The sequence below is a fragment of the Thunnus albacares genome, chromosome 8, assembly GCF_914725855.1.
Source record: "Thunnus albacares chromosome 8, fThuAlb1.1, whole genome shotgun sequence".
Taxonomy (NCBI): Eukaryota; Metazoa; Chordata; class Actinopteri; order Scombriformes; family Scombridae; genus Thunnus; species Thunnus albacares.
In genome coordinates, this window is record NC_058113.1 from 7,256,559 (window position 1) to 7,273,826 (window position 17,268).

The 17,268-nt window shown below is 40.9% G+C and overlaps 1 protein-coding gene across 4 annotated transcripts in view; it reads left to right on the top strand.

Moving 5' to 3' along the window:
• LOC122986849 (neuroendocrine convertase 1-like) overlaps positions 1-17,268 on the top strand; it is a 184,924-nt gene that overhangs the window by 95,076 nt on the left and 72,580 nt on the right. For all 4 annotated transcript variants that reach the window (XM_044358290.1, XM_044358289.1, XM_044358291.1 and 1 more), the window contains exons 7-10: positions 9,905-9,942; positions 10,734-10,813; positions 12,549-12,637; positions 16,123-16,295. In XM_044358290.1, the coding sequence (XP_044214225.1) occupies positions 9,905-9,942; positions 10,734-10,813; positions 12,549-12,637; positions 16,123-16,295 (380 nt within the window). The remainder of the gene's footprint in view (positions 1-9,904; positions 9,943-10,733; positions 10,814-12,548; positions 12,638-16,122; positions 16,296-17,268) is intronic.

A 17,268-nucleotide genomic window follows, 5' to 3' on the forward strand; every position in this document is an offset into this window, starting at 1 on the left:
GTCTGCGAATGTGTGTTAAGGTGTGTGTGTGTGTGTGTGTGTGTGTGTGTGTATGTGCAGGCGTGTGGCGTTGTGGCCTCCTGCAGATGTTCTCTGGCCCCAGTGCCTCCTGCCAGCTGCTCCGCCCCCAGAACACACACACACACACACACACACACACACACACACACACACACACACACACACACATACACTCCTCTTAATTAAGAGCCCTGTGCCATGGTAGGCGACTCAATGGGGGCACGGTGGCACACACATCACATACACACACATACACACACCAGCACAGCTCAACAGTGTGTCTATTAGCTGTTTTTTGTGGTTGTACGTGTGTGTGTGTGTGTTGGGGGGGGGGGGGATCCACTGGTTTTGCCCTTGGAGCCCTGTGGTAGTGATAGTGGTGGTGCTGATCGGTAAACAAGGAGCTAATCAGGCCTGTGTCTAATCCACACACACACACACACACACACACTCTTGCTCTCAACCAGACACCACAGGCAGGGCAACTGACACCAGCAGAATCTCTCCCGCTGTACGGCGGGTGTGGAGAGGAGGAGTAGGAAGAGGAAGGGGAAGTAGCCAGGAGACTGGCTGGAGATGGGGGCAAGAGGAAGGAGGCAGGAGGTGAAGGTGGAGAGAGAAGGTGGAGGTGGAACTGCCAAAGTTAGATGGGAGAGGGAGTGGGAATTTTTAGAAAGTTCAAGAGGTTGGTTCCGTGAGTAAGGAGGACAAGGAGGAGTGGAGAGGCAACAACCAACAAGAACGAGCTGGAATTCATCCAAGTATTTTGGCAAATTAGGGTTCAGACCAAGTGGCACCTCTGGGGTTGAAAAATGAAGCCAACGCGCAAGTGCCAAAAACTGCAGTTCCTCGAATGACCACTTTAGGCTGGCTGCAAAAGCGAGTCAGTCCCCATAGACCTCCATGTTAAAATGCCCAACTTTACAGCAGAAATAAACATGTTTACAGCCTGGTACAAAAAACAGTTTTGGTCTCTATCGCTAGTTTCCCCCTTTTTGACAACTGTACGGGGGTGAATTTTTATATAATTCACCTGTTTCAATTTTATTAAGGCTTAAAGTTATGCATAAGTAAGGCCATGGCTGCTTTGAGTGACAGATGGGTGCCATCACAAGTTGCTACCACGGTGACAACGTTGGTTAGGTAACATAACCACGGCGTAACCCAAGCCCCCAGGAAGAGTGCTGGGCTTTGAAGCCAATTTGACATAGTGGTCAAATAGTGGAATTACAACTTCCGGGTCCGACAGGAGCCCAAAAAGCATTTTTCCCACACACAATCATGGGAAAAGGAGCTTCTGTAAAATGGTGAATTTTTTTGAGCGTCACAACCCCTGTGAAATGACTTGTTTCACTATCAGAATTTAATGCATTCGGTCCGATCACATTTCGAAAGTCTAGAAGAGACGCATGATTGAATTGTTTTATCCCCAGTCAAGTTAGCTGGAGGGCTAAAGCAGAAGTTAGCTGGCTCAGGAAGTCTCTAGGGAGCATGCTCTGTGAGCACATGGGGCACATAGAGTATGCGCAGTATGTTTTCATCCGAGTGATTTCTTTACAGCAGGAAGTGGCTTTTTTGGCTTCATGCGCCACTGAGCAACTTTCATAGGAATGAACGGGGCTCTGCCTCCAACGCTGTATCTAGTTCCCTTTATACATCCATGGTGTAACCCCAGATTCACAGAGTATAGGCATAGCTGTAGCCATTGCTATTTCAGTGTGTTTTCAGTTCATGAAAGTTAATTGTAATATTTTGGTCTCTTATAGTCTTTATTCCAGTGTTGTCATTAAGAGGCTGACTTTGCAGTAGGAATATTGGTCAGCATTTGGCAGGTGCGTCAATGTTTATGTCAAGCCTGAGAGAATAACTAATGTCCCATCATTGAGCCTCTCACTCAGCGGTGAAGCAGTGATCAGCTTGACTCTGCAGTGGGTGTGACATGATTGCGTTACTGCGGTAATGTGGTAACCGCAGCAACTCTAGATAGACTGACAAAAAAGTGATAACTTTCCAGCCTTGTATTAGAACTCATTACGCGTTAGAACTGTCCAGTGTTTGGTGTCTGGTCAGCCTGGATTGTATTTGATCATCTCAGTGGTTTGTGAGCGCCAATCATCTTGTTTTGAAACCACACAGACAGTACATACTGTAGATGCATATCTCATAAACAACACACATACTGTACTGACATAAAGTAATTCAAATACATTGTGCTCTCACTTCCCATCAAGTAGTTTTCTGTATAAACAATTGACAATACTCAAATATTGTTGTTTTTTTTTAATTTCAATAATGAAAATAGTTTTAAGTCCTGCACATTATCTCCAACACATCATTGCTCTGTAAAATACTGTAAAAACATAGGACAACACCATTATAACAACCAACTGAACTTTAGGAAGAACAATACATTTGTTTAATAAATACTGGTTCAATAAATAGTCTCTATGGATGTTCTAAATTTTTGTTTCAAAAATATAAGTTCAACACTCCATCCTAGACATATCATACCTGCAGGAAATGCATGTTACAACAGCACAGAAACAGGCGGAGAGGTAGGAAAGACATACACAGCGATTTGAATGAAATAAATGAAAAATAAAATAAGATGTTGAAGGAATTAGAGAGGTGACAATCATGAACAATACAATTTCTGAGACTAAATAAGTGCAAATATTTGTGTAAAAGAAGTCCAATAATGTGACTCCGGCAGCCATGATGTGTGAACTGTATATAGTATATAGCGGATAGTGCGCGCTGGAGGCTGTTCAATCCTCTTTATGTGTTCAATAACTTGTGGATGTTTTTCTGATGTTAATCAACTGATGAAAACTCAACTAATTCTACGTTTGTATATAGTTTGTTGAGCATTTCAGAAGGTTGTGTTAACATCCAGATAGCAAGTTTGAATTATGTTAAATGTTCTCAAAATGCTTATCCTCCTGTATGTTCTTCTACATTCTGCCCTCAGTCCCTGTTCATCTTGACTCAGCTTTAATGTTTGTCTTAGTCTCATGTAGATTTACTATCACTTAGTCCTGCTGCTCATCATGTTCCTTATTATCTCCTTCTTTCTCTGTTTTTCCCTCTGGTCTCTTTTTAACCTCATCCATCCCTTTAATTTCTCTTTTCTCTCTCCATCACTGTCTCGCTCTCTCTCTCTCTCTCTCTCCCCCTCCCTCCCTCTGCTCTGTCATCACCTCTCCTCTTCTTCCTAACACACCCGGACAAGACAGAACACAGCGGATAGTTAATAATTCTCTAATTTCCGCTCTTCACGGCGTGTAGAAGGTGTTGCAGATAACCTGATTTATCAGACGGCTATTAGAATGTGAATCAGGGGTATTAAAACAATGGACATTAATGTGCACATTGTTTAAACAACGCCACGGGACTAATGGATTTCAAAATGAATTTGTCAACACCGTTCTCCGTGAATATAATTAGTCAGATGAGAGCAAAGCAGTGGAGGAGACCTGAGGACTTAGGAAGTAGTTTAGTTGGAGGAAGAGGAAGTTATACATAAAGACACTTCCAGCAGGGAGCTATGAGGAATTTAATAGATGGAGAAATACACTCTGGGTTCCACGACTATGATGTGTGTCGAGTAATGTTGATGGAGATGAATGGGATTACAAGTGACTATGTCAAATAGAGAGAGAAAATCACCTCCTTTTTCCCCAAGGGTCCTCCGTTTTATGAAAAATAAACAACTTATTAGACATGCTGAATAATGCCAACACCGGAGCCGTGCCATTAAGTTCTGGAGCTGACACCTTTATATTGTTTCCAGTTCCTTAATTTTTCAAGATTTTTAACATCACAGCGAATGAATGTGTACAAGCAGCATCTGGAGAGTTGATAATACTTTTCAAAAAGAGTCAGTATATTTATCTGTGGCACTTATACACAGTGTTGTAGAAAGGAAAGTGATCATTACTGTACAAAGCTTTGTTTTCATCCCTGTTAGTTTGTTACATTTTCTATCTGCAGGAAATCTAAGGCTTGTGATATTCTTTATTTTTCTTATTGTCAACAAATCCCCACGAAAAGACTAAAACCAATAGTGAATTGATCCCGTAATAAGTGTTGTCTGCAGCCAAAGCCTGCGTACTGTATAGCTGATGCCTCTGTGCCATGGAGCTCCATTGTATTAAAAACACATCAATGAGCTACACCATTGCACTGGATGACAGTTTCCTTCATCACTATGAGCACGAGTACTGTAGTAGAGTCAGCCAGCATATTAATCTGCAACTGAAAATAGTTTCCAACATGTTCACTGTTACAAGAGTTCACACTCTTGTTGGAGTAATGTTTGCTTAAAAACTACTATTCAGCAGTTTTAGAACTTTAGACTGAGCTTTTTTTTCCTTTTAAAATTAAACTATATATTTATTGTTAAAGATTTATTGTCTTTAGATGGAATGATGGGCTTGAAGCTGAGAGCAACAGACAGGATATTTGTCGACAACAAAAATATATGAAATTTGGGGAGGTGGGACACGAGCCAGGGAATACTGGATTAGATTATGGTGATTTAGTAATTAGACAGTAACTGTTCCCCAGCAATAATCAGAGGGTTGCTTCATCTAACTTATGGAAACAATTATTTTCCTTATCTACCACCACCCTAATACAGTAAAGTTGAATTGAAAATTAACAGCAACATCCCTTTGTAGAAACAGTGTGCCACTTACTCAGACCTGGCTGGGACTTTTTCTTCAGTAGAAAGTCATTCTGATGAAAACTACTCACAGTGAGCTCTGTAGATTATCCAGTGTAGCTATTACGTTGATTTTTTTAAGTGTATTTTTTTATTCTTCGAGCTCCACAGACAAAATAATATTAATCTTCATTCTATTAGGGGAGACTGAGTCCTTAAAACATGCATCTAAAACTGAAACCATTAGAGGTATGTGAGAAAATATTGTTGTTGTTGTAATTTGGATGTACTAACCCTTTAAACTATAGCAATTAAATTTCAACAAGTTTCAACAGTGCACACTTCTAATGCTGAACTACTTTTGAAATGAGTAATATTAACACTTAGCACACAGCTAAATGCCTGCGCTCCAGTCTCTACTGATTCAGGATGGATGACGTCTAGATTTGACAGGTCACTTTTTTTTCGCCACACTGGCTTCCTGGCTTAAGTCATGATTCAGTAATTCGTCTCGGTGTTGCCAGAACAGCCAACGTTACAGATGAGCGTTTTGTTTCACTTTCTTGCTTTTCTGGCCTGATGCCACTCACCATGAATCACTATCTGTGTACGTAGGCGTGTGGTACTGTGTAGGAATAGATACAATTACATCTCAAGTTATGCAAACCTAATGATTGACAGGAAGAATTTTCGTTTTCTGGCAAAAGTTTATTGATGAATTTTGATTTAAATGTTGACTCTTGTAAGTTTAAATGATTGCGACAGCTCAAAGCGCACTGAAACCCACACCATGGGAAAAACAAAGACATTTCTCTAAAGTGGACATCTCCATTGAAGGAAGCGATTCAGACCTGCAATACACATAAGTCCCAACTCTCTCTCTCTCTCTCACACATACACACACACACAAGCTTCCTCTGCCACCTCCAGCTCCACGTCTGGGTCCACCGCAGGAGGAGAGCTGGCCGCTGGGCAGATAGGGCAGCGGGGTATGGTGGGGGTGGGGGTGGGTGAATGGGTGTCGCTTGAATACTAATGTCTCACTTTAGAAGTCAATCTCTTCTCCATCCCTGCATCCCCTCTCTTCTGTCCCTTTCTCTCCCTGCATCTTTTTCTCACCATCGTTTCCCTTCAGTCTTCTCTCAACCGCCTTCTTTCATTTCTGTCAAGTCTTTTTTTTCCCCACCTCCCCTCCCTCCCCTCTCTTCCTCCAGCTTGTCTCCCCTGCCTTCTCACTCCTGTCCTCCCCTGATTTTCTCCCTGTTCCAGACTCTCCATCACCCACGTTCCCTCTATCACTCATCAAACTCTGTCTTCCCCACAAGATCTCTCTCTTTGCCATTCACTTCTTAATCCCGCATGCATACACACACACACACACACACACACACGTACATACACACACATTCCTGACAAAGCCAGCTAATTACAGGCAAGTGTCCACTCCAGCCCTTCTTAAACACCGAGCTGATTAATGAGATGAGACGGAGGTGCAGGGCCAGGAAGTCTCACCCTCTGCGGGTGGTGATACACACTCCTGTCTTTCTGCAGCTCTCTCTCACACTGATACACACCTTTCCTTTCCTTTTTCACACTTGCAAACGCAAAATATCAGCCATGTGCAGCTTCATTACAGGAATATTGGTATCAGTGTTTTATGGCTCACCTCCTCTGTGCGTCTTAGCCTCTCCTTTATTCCATCTTTCAACAGCAGAGGCAGCCCTTTGACTTTTGCTGTTTTTTTTTGTACAGTAAGAGCTAAGCTACGCAGCGAGAGCCAGCCAGTAGGGTGGAGGATAGGTGGGGGGGGGGTGCCAGGTGTAGTTGGGGCCTCCTCTGAAGTGATGTCGGCTCATTTTCTCAGCGGCAGCTCAGGCACGACTCACCGTCGGCTCAAAATGGCCTCCGACACATCTCTGTGTCTGATTTGTGTGTGTGTTTGACCCTGAGGACCGGCATGAATGCTGCGGGAGCAAGGAGATAGAGTGCAGCTGCTGCCGCTGAATGCTGACACACATGCAGAGCAGCAACACACACTCACACAATCACAATCTAGACTGGGTCAGCCAGGTTCAAAGCATTTGTATTCATGGAAGGTTTTGCATTGGCTCCACCACCTACAGTGTTCCATCTAACTGTGGGACGTGGCTTTCTACTTTCACACTCAGAAGACCTTGGACTGTGTTGGAGTGTGTTTATGGCTGTATTTATGGCAGTATGGTGCTACCTGAGTGAATGCACCTGACTGAATGCATTTTTCCACTCCGATCATCCTTGTAAATATTTGAAGGTGCAGCGCTTTGATGCTCAAACTGACCCTTATGACACACCAGCTTAGAGCATACAGTACATGCGCTCACGCCTTGCACATGTCAATCCAGATCTAAATCTCTCACACACGCACACACACACACCATACGCATGCACACACATTCTGACGAGCTGTTGAGATTTTCCTTTAGTCGGCAGAGATATACATTACTGTACATGTCTATTATCAGGGTGATTACCACGACACCACATCCCATCATTGTTACTCGTACTTACGAACATGACACACACTCGGTGTGAAGGGGGATTGGGTGCACATTTGCCCCTACCTCATGTTCATGTGCGTATTGCATCTTGTGCACGTGGCGTTTATTCCTGAGGACGTGCGCAACCAACGCTCCAAATAGAAGCAGGATACGCCAGCAGCCATCATGCACACGAACGTGTAGTTAAAAGCAAGTATATCTCCGGCTTTAGGCGTCTTTCTGATAATTGAGTTGAAACAAAGATGAACTCTTAAAAAAGCAGGCTGCTTTGCCCCGTGCAGAAATCCACTGATTTTAGAACTCCATTCATTTATTAAGGGGAGACACTAACACTAGGAAAGTCCAAGACATTTAGTTCTATATTCAGGTTTAAAACTTTGGCTTTAAACGCTTGAAAAGTTTCCCCAATTGGTGTGTTTATTGGACCTAACTTTTGTGAACTTACCCTTTATAAAATAATGTAGAATAAAGTATCTTATTAGTCACACTCTGTCACAGACATCTATTAGCAAAATTTGATTGATTGATTAGTACTTTTAATGACAAAACACATGCCTGGAGTATATTGGTGGTGCAGGAGTAAAGTTCCCATCCTCTGTGGAATAGAGCCAGACTTTGACGGCCAGACCGGCAGCAGTTTCTCCAGCTTGGTCGTGCATACCAACAAACACAATTGGCCTTGTAGGCAGGTGTGGAGTTAGCAGGTTTGTTGATTTGTTTCGGGGATACTGTAAACCTCTGTCTGTTCCGCTCCCCCGCTGAAGCTTATTTCTAGCCGGTGAAAACATAAGCTCTTGACACCACGTCATACATGCATGTCTACACATTCAGACCCACAGCAGAGCAGTCCCTAATTGGGATAAAACAGGGTAAAAAAAACAAAGAAATAAAAAACAGAATTTTAAAATAATGTTTGTAAAGTAAACAACAAAACCAACCAAAGCAAGAACATACATGTAATTGTCTATAAAAGATATACAGTAACTTACAGTAAGTTTAAAACCTCGTCGCGTAGGAGGAAGTGTGTCTACGGCAATGAAAATAGAAAGTAGTGGACAAGGAGAGGATAAAGCATCAGTGTTTATGCAGAGGACGAAACAGACTGACCTGGTGTGGCATGGCACAGCATGGCACGGCATGGCAAGCTCCAATGAGGCTTCACCCACCCAGGGCTCCATCCTGCCTGAGCTGAACACAATCAGGCCTCAACGGTGAAACTGACTGCAGGTTACCATGACAACCCGGAGGCACTGCCTGCATGGGACAAAGGCTGGCAGGTCCCGTGTGTGTGTGTGTGTGATTGAGAGAGAGCGAGTGAGTGATGTGTGGCAGAGCAGGCGTGGCCCTCCCGGGGCCCTCATTCGTTTGTCTCTCGCTGAGACCACAGGAGCCCTGATGCAGCAGAGATGGAGGAGGAGGAGGAGGGGGAGGAGGTGGTGGTTGGGGTGAGGAGAAGGAGAGGAGCGGGGAGGGGGCAAGTGAAAGAAAAGGCAACTGATGTGGAAAGAGCGGAGGATAAAAACATGCAGGAAAAACTGACGAGTGAGGGAAAGAATGAGAAATGAAAAGAGCGACAGAAAAAAATCTAAATTTTGGGGACCGCAGATTATTCTGTTCCATTTGTTCATTCATTTATCCATCAGTCATGTGCAGTACATCACACACCAGAGCCTGGATCTTGACAAAACACACTACTGCTCTGGCAAATTAATTACCCCAATTAGGAGGGCACTCAAAATCCAAAGTTTTAATAAGCTGTCTACCACACTGTAAGTTCAAATGACATGAAACAGTAGCACTTTCATGACTATGCAGCCCCACAGAAAAAAATTGAAACAAGAAGTACACCCTTTTACTGCACCCAGACCATTAAAAGTGGGGAATTGATTGTTTAAACCTCTTTATGACAAGTATTGAATGTCTCATGGTTCCTCCCTCCCTAAATGTGATGGCAATTTAATACGTCGGCCTCATGTTGGAATAAGAGCCCAAGAACATCTACGTAAAAGTTATGACGGCAATCTCACTAGGTCGGACATTCTCATATTCCTGTAACACTTAAAAACACTTTATTAACCATGAAACACTGTGAGGAAAGACAGAGAAAAACACAGTAATAATCAGACCAGCTTTCTCCCTAGTATGTTTTCAGTTTTCATTCATGCCATTCATTGATGATTAAATGTATATCCTTAGATAATGCTTGTGAGGAAACATGAATTAAATGAGTCCCAACTTAAAGAGCAACTGAGCTGCCCTCTCTGGTTGAAAGTCTGTTTCCCCTGTGACCACACTGATGGATGTAGTTCAGGTTCATGAGAGAAAAAAAAGTTTTAATACCCATCAATGATGCAGCCAATGCAAGAACAGAAAGCACTCCTTCATATCACTTTCCAACTCACCTCTGCTCTCTCTCTCTCTCTCTCTCTCTCTCTGTTTCTCTATCTCTCTCTCTCTCTGCTGTCTGCTCTCTCTTGCGCATCAGACGCCAAATACAACGAGAACTGGCTCTTCCTGTAAATGTCCCATCATGTCTGAATAAAGCCATACAGAATGTTTGAATGTCAAAAAGCCATTACTTTAACACTTTGATAAAGCCAGTAATGTCATGTATTCCATGTCTATGTAGTTTTATTTTTTTACTAAAATATATGTTTTTCTTTTCTTTCTTTTTTTCCAGGTATAGATCACACAAACAAGGACCTGAAGAAAAACTTTGTGAGTAAACTTAAAATGGCAATTCTCATTAAAGCTGGGAAGTGAAATATCATCTCCCCAGTTATCTCGATCTCAGTTACAGTTAAGAAGCTTTGTTGTAATTCAACGTAATTTCTAATTCCATTGTCTTCATACAAGAGTATATTCTGCCGTCAGTGCTGTCTGAGTGAACAAATTTTCATTAGACAGAAATCTGTGTATTGACTTTCTCTTAAACCTCTCTATTACTTAAAACCTAAGACAATTAAACTTACATTCGGTGATAAAGCTGTTTCATCCTGTCAGGCTGGTGTCACGCTGGCTAGCTATAAAGCATATGTGGAGTGGCAGTGTTGTTTGCTGCTGCCTTGTCATTTATAATCCTATAGGCAGTTTGAAGCAGGCAGGCCAACTTGTACTTTGTCAGAGCAGATTGTCTGGCATGGATAAGCCTGGCTGGAGAGAGAGAGAGAGAGAGAGTGAGAGATACATAATTGCTCTTGTACATTTTGCTGCCAAGACATCCTCCTCCCGTCATGCCTATATACACTGGCAAACAAGTCATTCAAACATGTTCTCATTTATGAGGCACACACATAAACCACACACTCGCACAGATACAGTCACAATCGTCTCCTCAGTGACAGTGATTGCCGTCAGTCAGAGGAAATATGTTGACAGACTAATTCAAGTGGCAATATCGAGAGTTTTTCATGGGATTCATTCATTTCCTGTCGTGTCATTGTTATGTGTAATGTTGAGAGTTACATTGTCTTACACTGTGCTTCATTTGTTTTCTGTCTGTCATACAGGAGGCCCTCGCCAGTTTTGACCTGTGTGCTTCACATGGTCTGTCTCATGATCCCATGCCTGTCAGAGATGAGGACAACAGGTAATGACTGTTATTTGTTTGTTTTCTTGGTAGACTCAATCAACTGACTTTTCGCTAAAACCCTCCCTTGAACAGTGACCATTCATACTGTATCTTAGCAACCATAACTAGGCACAGCAGGTTTGTCAATCTTTGGATTTCTACACATGCCGAAGCAACGTGCATGGGACTGTAGTGAGAGTGATACTAGGCCTTTCAAAGAGTTTGGAGTGTCGTTAGTTAGTTAGTTACCCTTTTTACACCAAAATTAGCGTATATATGCAGGTTTTTAAATGCGGGTAAACCTGCTAAAATAGGTAATTTACTCCTTTCTCATTGCCAGTAGCCGAGTTTGCCTTTCTGTTTTTTTTTTCGGATGTGTCATGTTGAACGTCAGCTGCCTCTAGCTGCTAGTTAGCATGGCTAGCATCATAAGCCTAGCTGGGCCATGCTATGTACGGTAGCCCATAGATAGTTAGTGGGTTTTTTGTCCAGTGTGAAAGGGGTTTTATTGTCCACATTGTGGAAAACTGTCTTTGGCTTCATCACATATTTTTAAAAGCAACACAGAGCAATGATGAGAACTAACAGCAAGGACACAACATGATTTAAAATACATAGATACAGTAAAAATAAAAAAATGAATAAGGAATGGATTAAACAGTGTGTTTATCTGCTCTAACATAAATTACTAACGTTAGCATGCCTGGCTAGCAAGCTTTCTACCCACAGTAGTAAACGAATTGTTACTTCTGAGGCCAAGATGCATTAGTTACCTACATCTTGTGAGGTTACATTAGTAAAAAAAAACCTTTTCATAATAGCATGTCCACTGTGTAGTATTTCTTCACGTGTGGAAGCTGGGTCACTATATATATAAGTGTTAGTGGAGATAGCGTCATGTTCACTGAACACATTCATTAGTCCTTATCTTAAAAGCCTTTCCTCTTGTAATGTTAAAAGTCAAATGCTGTTTGGAAGTACAAGAAAATTAAGCTGAAATCGAACCTGTCGCTTGTCCAAGTATGTAAGCTAAGCAACCAAACATGGTTGTATTAGAATGAAAAAAAGAAGTGAAGAAGTGAGCTGCAGACAGCGTTTTCAACCAATTCATGAAGTAAATGCTAGCGTAATTAGCTAGCTACAGCTGATAAAATCTGCCAGATAGTCATTTTAACAGGCAACAATGGGAAGTATGCTTTTGTCTACCTCTGTCTGAAATCATTGTCCATTGTTTAAAAAATTACTATGAAGTTAAGTGCTGAATCTGCCACCTTTTATTAATGACAACTGAATATGTGTTGTGTGAGAACGGAGAGTCTGACAGGTGTAGCAACAGTAATTAAGGAGGCTAGGGCTCGGCAAACTGGCAATACGCCCACGGAAGGATATTGCCCTCACAATGTAATATCACAATACAATGTCATGGTAAAAAAATAAAATATTAGGAGATTTTGAAAATGTACCATATATACAGTAATATATGTTAGGTGTCAAGCTAATAAATATTATGTGTGTTTTCAGTGTTGTGTGTGAACAGGAAATTAGCATGGTTTTCTTGGTTTGAGTTGCAGTTTCCTGCAGCTTGGTGTTTGTCTTTAATATTCTGTGCCAATCTTAAGATCAGTAAGTACATAATTGTCTGTCCTGGCTTATTCTGAGATGTGCTCAAGTAAACACAACCAAAAAAAGAAAACTCATCCCTTCATATTTACTCTCAGTATGTGGCTAACATCCTATTCCACCTGTGTTTCAGTCACGGTACCCGGTGTGCAGGAGAAGTTGCCATGGAGGCCAACAACTCCTACTGCGGTGTGGGCATCGCCTTCAATGCCAGGATCGGAGGTGAGGAAAACAATACAGCCTCATAGAGAAGGTAGGAGGCAGTGCATAGTGGGTGTACTGTGGTGGCCAGGATTATGACATGGCATGAGAAAGAAGCCTCTCCAGAAACACTTGTTTTGGTCCAGTAATATTTTCTTATAAACTAGACAGCATTGTATGAAAATGCAACGAAATAGCAGAAAAATCACGTATTTCCATGTAGTTTATACTGTGGATAAAGCAACTGTAATTCGGAGAATAAATGCCAAACATGAACAGTAAGAAGGTGTATTTTATTTGTGAGGGAGAGTTTGTTACGTCCCCCCTTTGCATCAAAGCAAATGGCTTAAATCAATAGACATAAATCATACCTGCTTAAACTTTACAGGGTCCCATTTTACCTCAGAGAACTATTGAGCAAAATTAATTTAATCAATTCAAACTCAAATTTATTGCCCCACATTCTGCAGTGATTAAAAAAAAAACCCAAAACATTTCACTCTCAGTGCAGTTATTTTTTTATGTTGAATCATTTTTAAGTGGAAAAAATAGCATTTCATAACTTGGTGTGATATTGCAAATTATGTTAAATCAAAGGGCTGTTGTCATATTTGGTTTGGAAAGAAATGGGAATTTTATGGTCTGTTAGCTGTAAGCAGTCTTTCATTACAATTTGTTGCTGAAAATGGCCTCATCAACTGTACTTGAAACTTATAGTTCATGGAAGGTGTTAAAGCTGTATGTCTGTTAGAAAGTCCTCAAGATGGAGTTTTTATTTAAGTCGGTCAGAAATAATTTTTGAAAAAGAAAAAAAAATACTGTGAGAGTATATAATTTATAGCTATGCACATGCAGTTATTGTGCAATTTGTGTGTTTTGCTTTGTGTTTGTGTGAATATGACAGACTACACAGTGACTGGCTGCTACTGAGCCGTGCTGACCCTATTTAACAGCTCATTTTTAGTGGGAGCTTCAGTAATGGCTTTTTTAGTGTTGGTTGTAACATTGGCGAGGGATGAATGAACCGAATACACATGATAGCCCATTTTCTGTTGTGAAATCAAAGATTTTTATAGGATACACTAAGAGTGCTATAAACCACCAGTTAATGAGGAGTACATGATGTGTTTGTAGAAGAAAATTTTCCACAGCACTCAAAGATTTGCGCGTCTCGAAACCAATGCATTCACACAGCGGTGTCATGAGCATGAAACATGGATGTTGAGAAGAGGAATCCCTTGGTTGAACCCTGACATTTGAACCCTGCTCTGTGATATTTAACCCTTGACCCTTCCTCATTCGTCAGAGGCTGATGAGAAAAAAAAAAAAGGAGAAACAATTCACGAGGCAAGACCAGGAATCTCTTTTCACTGTTAGTCTTAATTTCACATTGCTGAGTCTATTTTATCTCAACTCATAAACAGAATCTGGCACACAGCAGATAAAGGGGCAAGACCCAAATGAAAGATGCATGTTGAACCACTGGGTGCTGTTGAGACCTGTGCTCACTTTCTGACAATGAGGAATGACTAAGCATAGCTTTTGCCTCTGGGTTTGCTTTTGCTTTGGAAATTTACTTTAACTTCTCAGTGCATTTATGTAGCCTTTTGAATGTTTAGATGAACATCAACAGAAAGAAGCTAAATTAATCCAGATGAATCAGCTTGAACTGATGCACAGCATTTTTTTCCCCACAAATTTTGAAATACACGATGTATTACACACAAGACAGGTAGAAAAGAGGTAAACATTTCTCACAACATAACCACCAGACAAACGATATTTTGAACTATATAAAAATATGTGAATGTTACATCAGGGTATCTGGAGGTCTTAAAAAGTCTTTAGTTCCCTCCAAAAAGGCCTCAGAAGGTATTAAAAAGTCCTGCATTTCTTGAATATTTTTTCTAACCTGCAGTAGACAGTAACATTAGTTATAACCATTTTTTTGTATGTGGTTGGGGGCTGTTGGGAGACATTATACATCTGTAAACTACAAGTGAGACAGGTATGACAGTGGATTGAAGGAAGTGGTTCAATCCTTTTTTGTGAGGTTTTAGTCAGTGCCAGCAGACCTGTAGAAAACACCACAGTACAGTAGCTATGAACAGTAGCTAGCAAGCTCATTGATCATAATGAGCAAGTGTCAGCTTTAGCAAAAACTTGAATTCATTAACTATTTTGTAACTGGCTAATCTATCCATCAATTTTCTGCAAGTCATCTAGGTCCTAGTCACATGAATGAATGAATGAATGATTAATTGTTTTACTAGGAATAATTGTTATATACAGGCAGGAAGTACAGTACTGACAACAATGTAATATAGATGTCAATAACTTCATGTACTTAATAAATAATTGTGGGCTTTTTTGTCCCTGCTGGTTTTCTGTATGACATGAAAAAGGCATTCAATGTGGTTTTAAAAAGGTTGTCAAAATTCTTTTTAGATTTTTATTTTGCAGCAGGATGGATGTTGTACTAGGTTTAGCTAAGCTAACTAAGTTAAGTAGCCTTAATTACATGTTGCTATTGCTGGCCATGTAGAGGCATACAGTAATCAACTCGCCTCTGTCCCTGTTGCGATTGATTTCTTTTGATTAATCTTTCAAGAAAGCCTCAAGCACCTTTTCACATGCTGCTTTTTAGACTCTCTTTGGAGTGCAGAATCAGACAAAATCAGTCTAGGGTCTCTGCAGCTACACTGCAGTATTCTCACTCTATTACAAGTGTTACAGTCAACTGGAGCACAAATCTTACCACTTCTGGCTTCTAGCTATTAGGTCTCTATTGTTATGGCAATAGTGTTTGCTGCTTGGTCAAAGCAGCTACAGCCTTAACCTGCTAATTATTAAATGGTGGACTGACAAGATGTCATGGAATATCAAGTTAATGCAACTATTGCAGTGAAGTGCCAAATCAACTGTTTAGCCAACATTTGCTCAGCTAAAACCACTAAAAACACCACTGGGAAGAAATTATGGAAATCATTGTGCAAGTTTATGTTACAGCTCATAGTGTCTATGTTACTGACATCACTGTAATGTACGTTCTCACAAAAAAAATAACTCGTTTAAACTAACCTGGATTAAGTTCAGCAGCCAGCAATGGAGCAAATCCAGAGAATTGAAAATATAGCAAGAGTGAACAAAGAGTCAGATAGTGAAGGAATTCACACAGTGAGAAGAAAGAAGCAGAAACAGTGAGGAAACAAGAGGAGAGAGACAGACACAGATAAGATAGGCAGAAATAACACACAAAGACAGACACAGGCAGAGAAAAGAAGAAGACACTAGGAACAGACTCTAATATAGGCCTGCTATAAGTGTGCCATGTATCTGTGATTTATAACTTTCTGTAGTTAGAATGTCAAATTCACTTTTTCAGATTGAAACTTGATTGAATCTTTTTCAGAACCTTTCCAACATAATTTTGGAGTGTACGTTTTCGTTTTTTCCACAATCCTCACTCTGAACTCTGATCTCTGTGACCTTTTTGATGCATCCAGGTATCCGCTTGTTGTACGGCTCTGTCACTGATGCCATGGAAGCCACAGCTCTGACCTTCAACATCCGCTTCATCGACATCTACGTCTGCAGTTGGGGCCCACGGGACGATGGGGCCGAGATGGACGGGCCGCACAGCCTGACAGAGCAAGCCCTCTGGCTAGGAACTCACGAGGCACGGCTTTCATCTCCAAGTTCACACTGCTGTCTGTCAGATGTAAAGCAGACGTTCCCACTGTCAGTGAAGCTGAGATTGGAAGGACAAAATGTCGGGAGTTGGAATTATAAAGCCAGAATTAAATTCTCATTTCTTTATTTTTCAATAGCTTACAAAATGTATATCCATGACAAGTGGTCCATTAGAGGGGGATTTAAGCCCCTATATAAGTCCATTTTCAATGCCATAGGAACTTAACTCAGGAACTAAATCTAAAACTAAATGTTCCTGTTGCGCATTCCAGTTTGCCACTGCATTTCAATAACCAAGAACATCCGGCAAATGAGTCCAATAACAGATTAAAATTGCTTGTAGACAGGTTCTAGAGGACATTCAGCAATGAAAACATACTAGTGCAGGAGCAGGATGATCTAAATTTAAACATGGAGATTACGTTCTGGGAATACATTCATAACAAAATATTCTAAACTCATGCTCAATTTACCTGCTTTTTTTTCAGAGCTTGCAACCCTATCCCACAGCCTTCATTCACTGAAGAAGGCTGTGGGATAGAGTCACAGATCTGAATTCAGAACTTTTGTTCCTGCCATGGGAATGCAGGTTAGGTTCCTGTGTTCGTAAAATGGATCCATGGCTCCTGGAGGGGAAACAAGCTAATGACTAATGGTTCATATTAATTACACAGTTCAAGTAAAACCTGTCTGTTTCTCACCTTTATTTGTCTATACGAGCCTGAATGTAATTGCATACTGTAAGTTACTTGGGTACCTTATGAGAACTGAGAAGACGGTAGCTCTCCCACTGCATTCCTTTACATAAGGATGAAAACTACAGACTTCAGCACACCAAAACAAAAAATAATGAAAAAAAAATGATAAAATGAAAATTGGCAAATTATTTTTATTCAAACTGAAATGTATTAAATGTTCTCTCAATCACCTGATACCATGTGCAAGAAATCTTTTTCTCA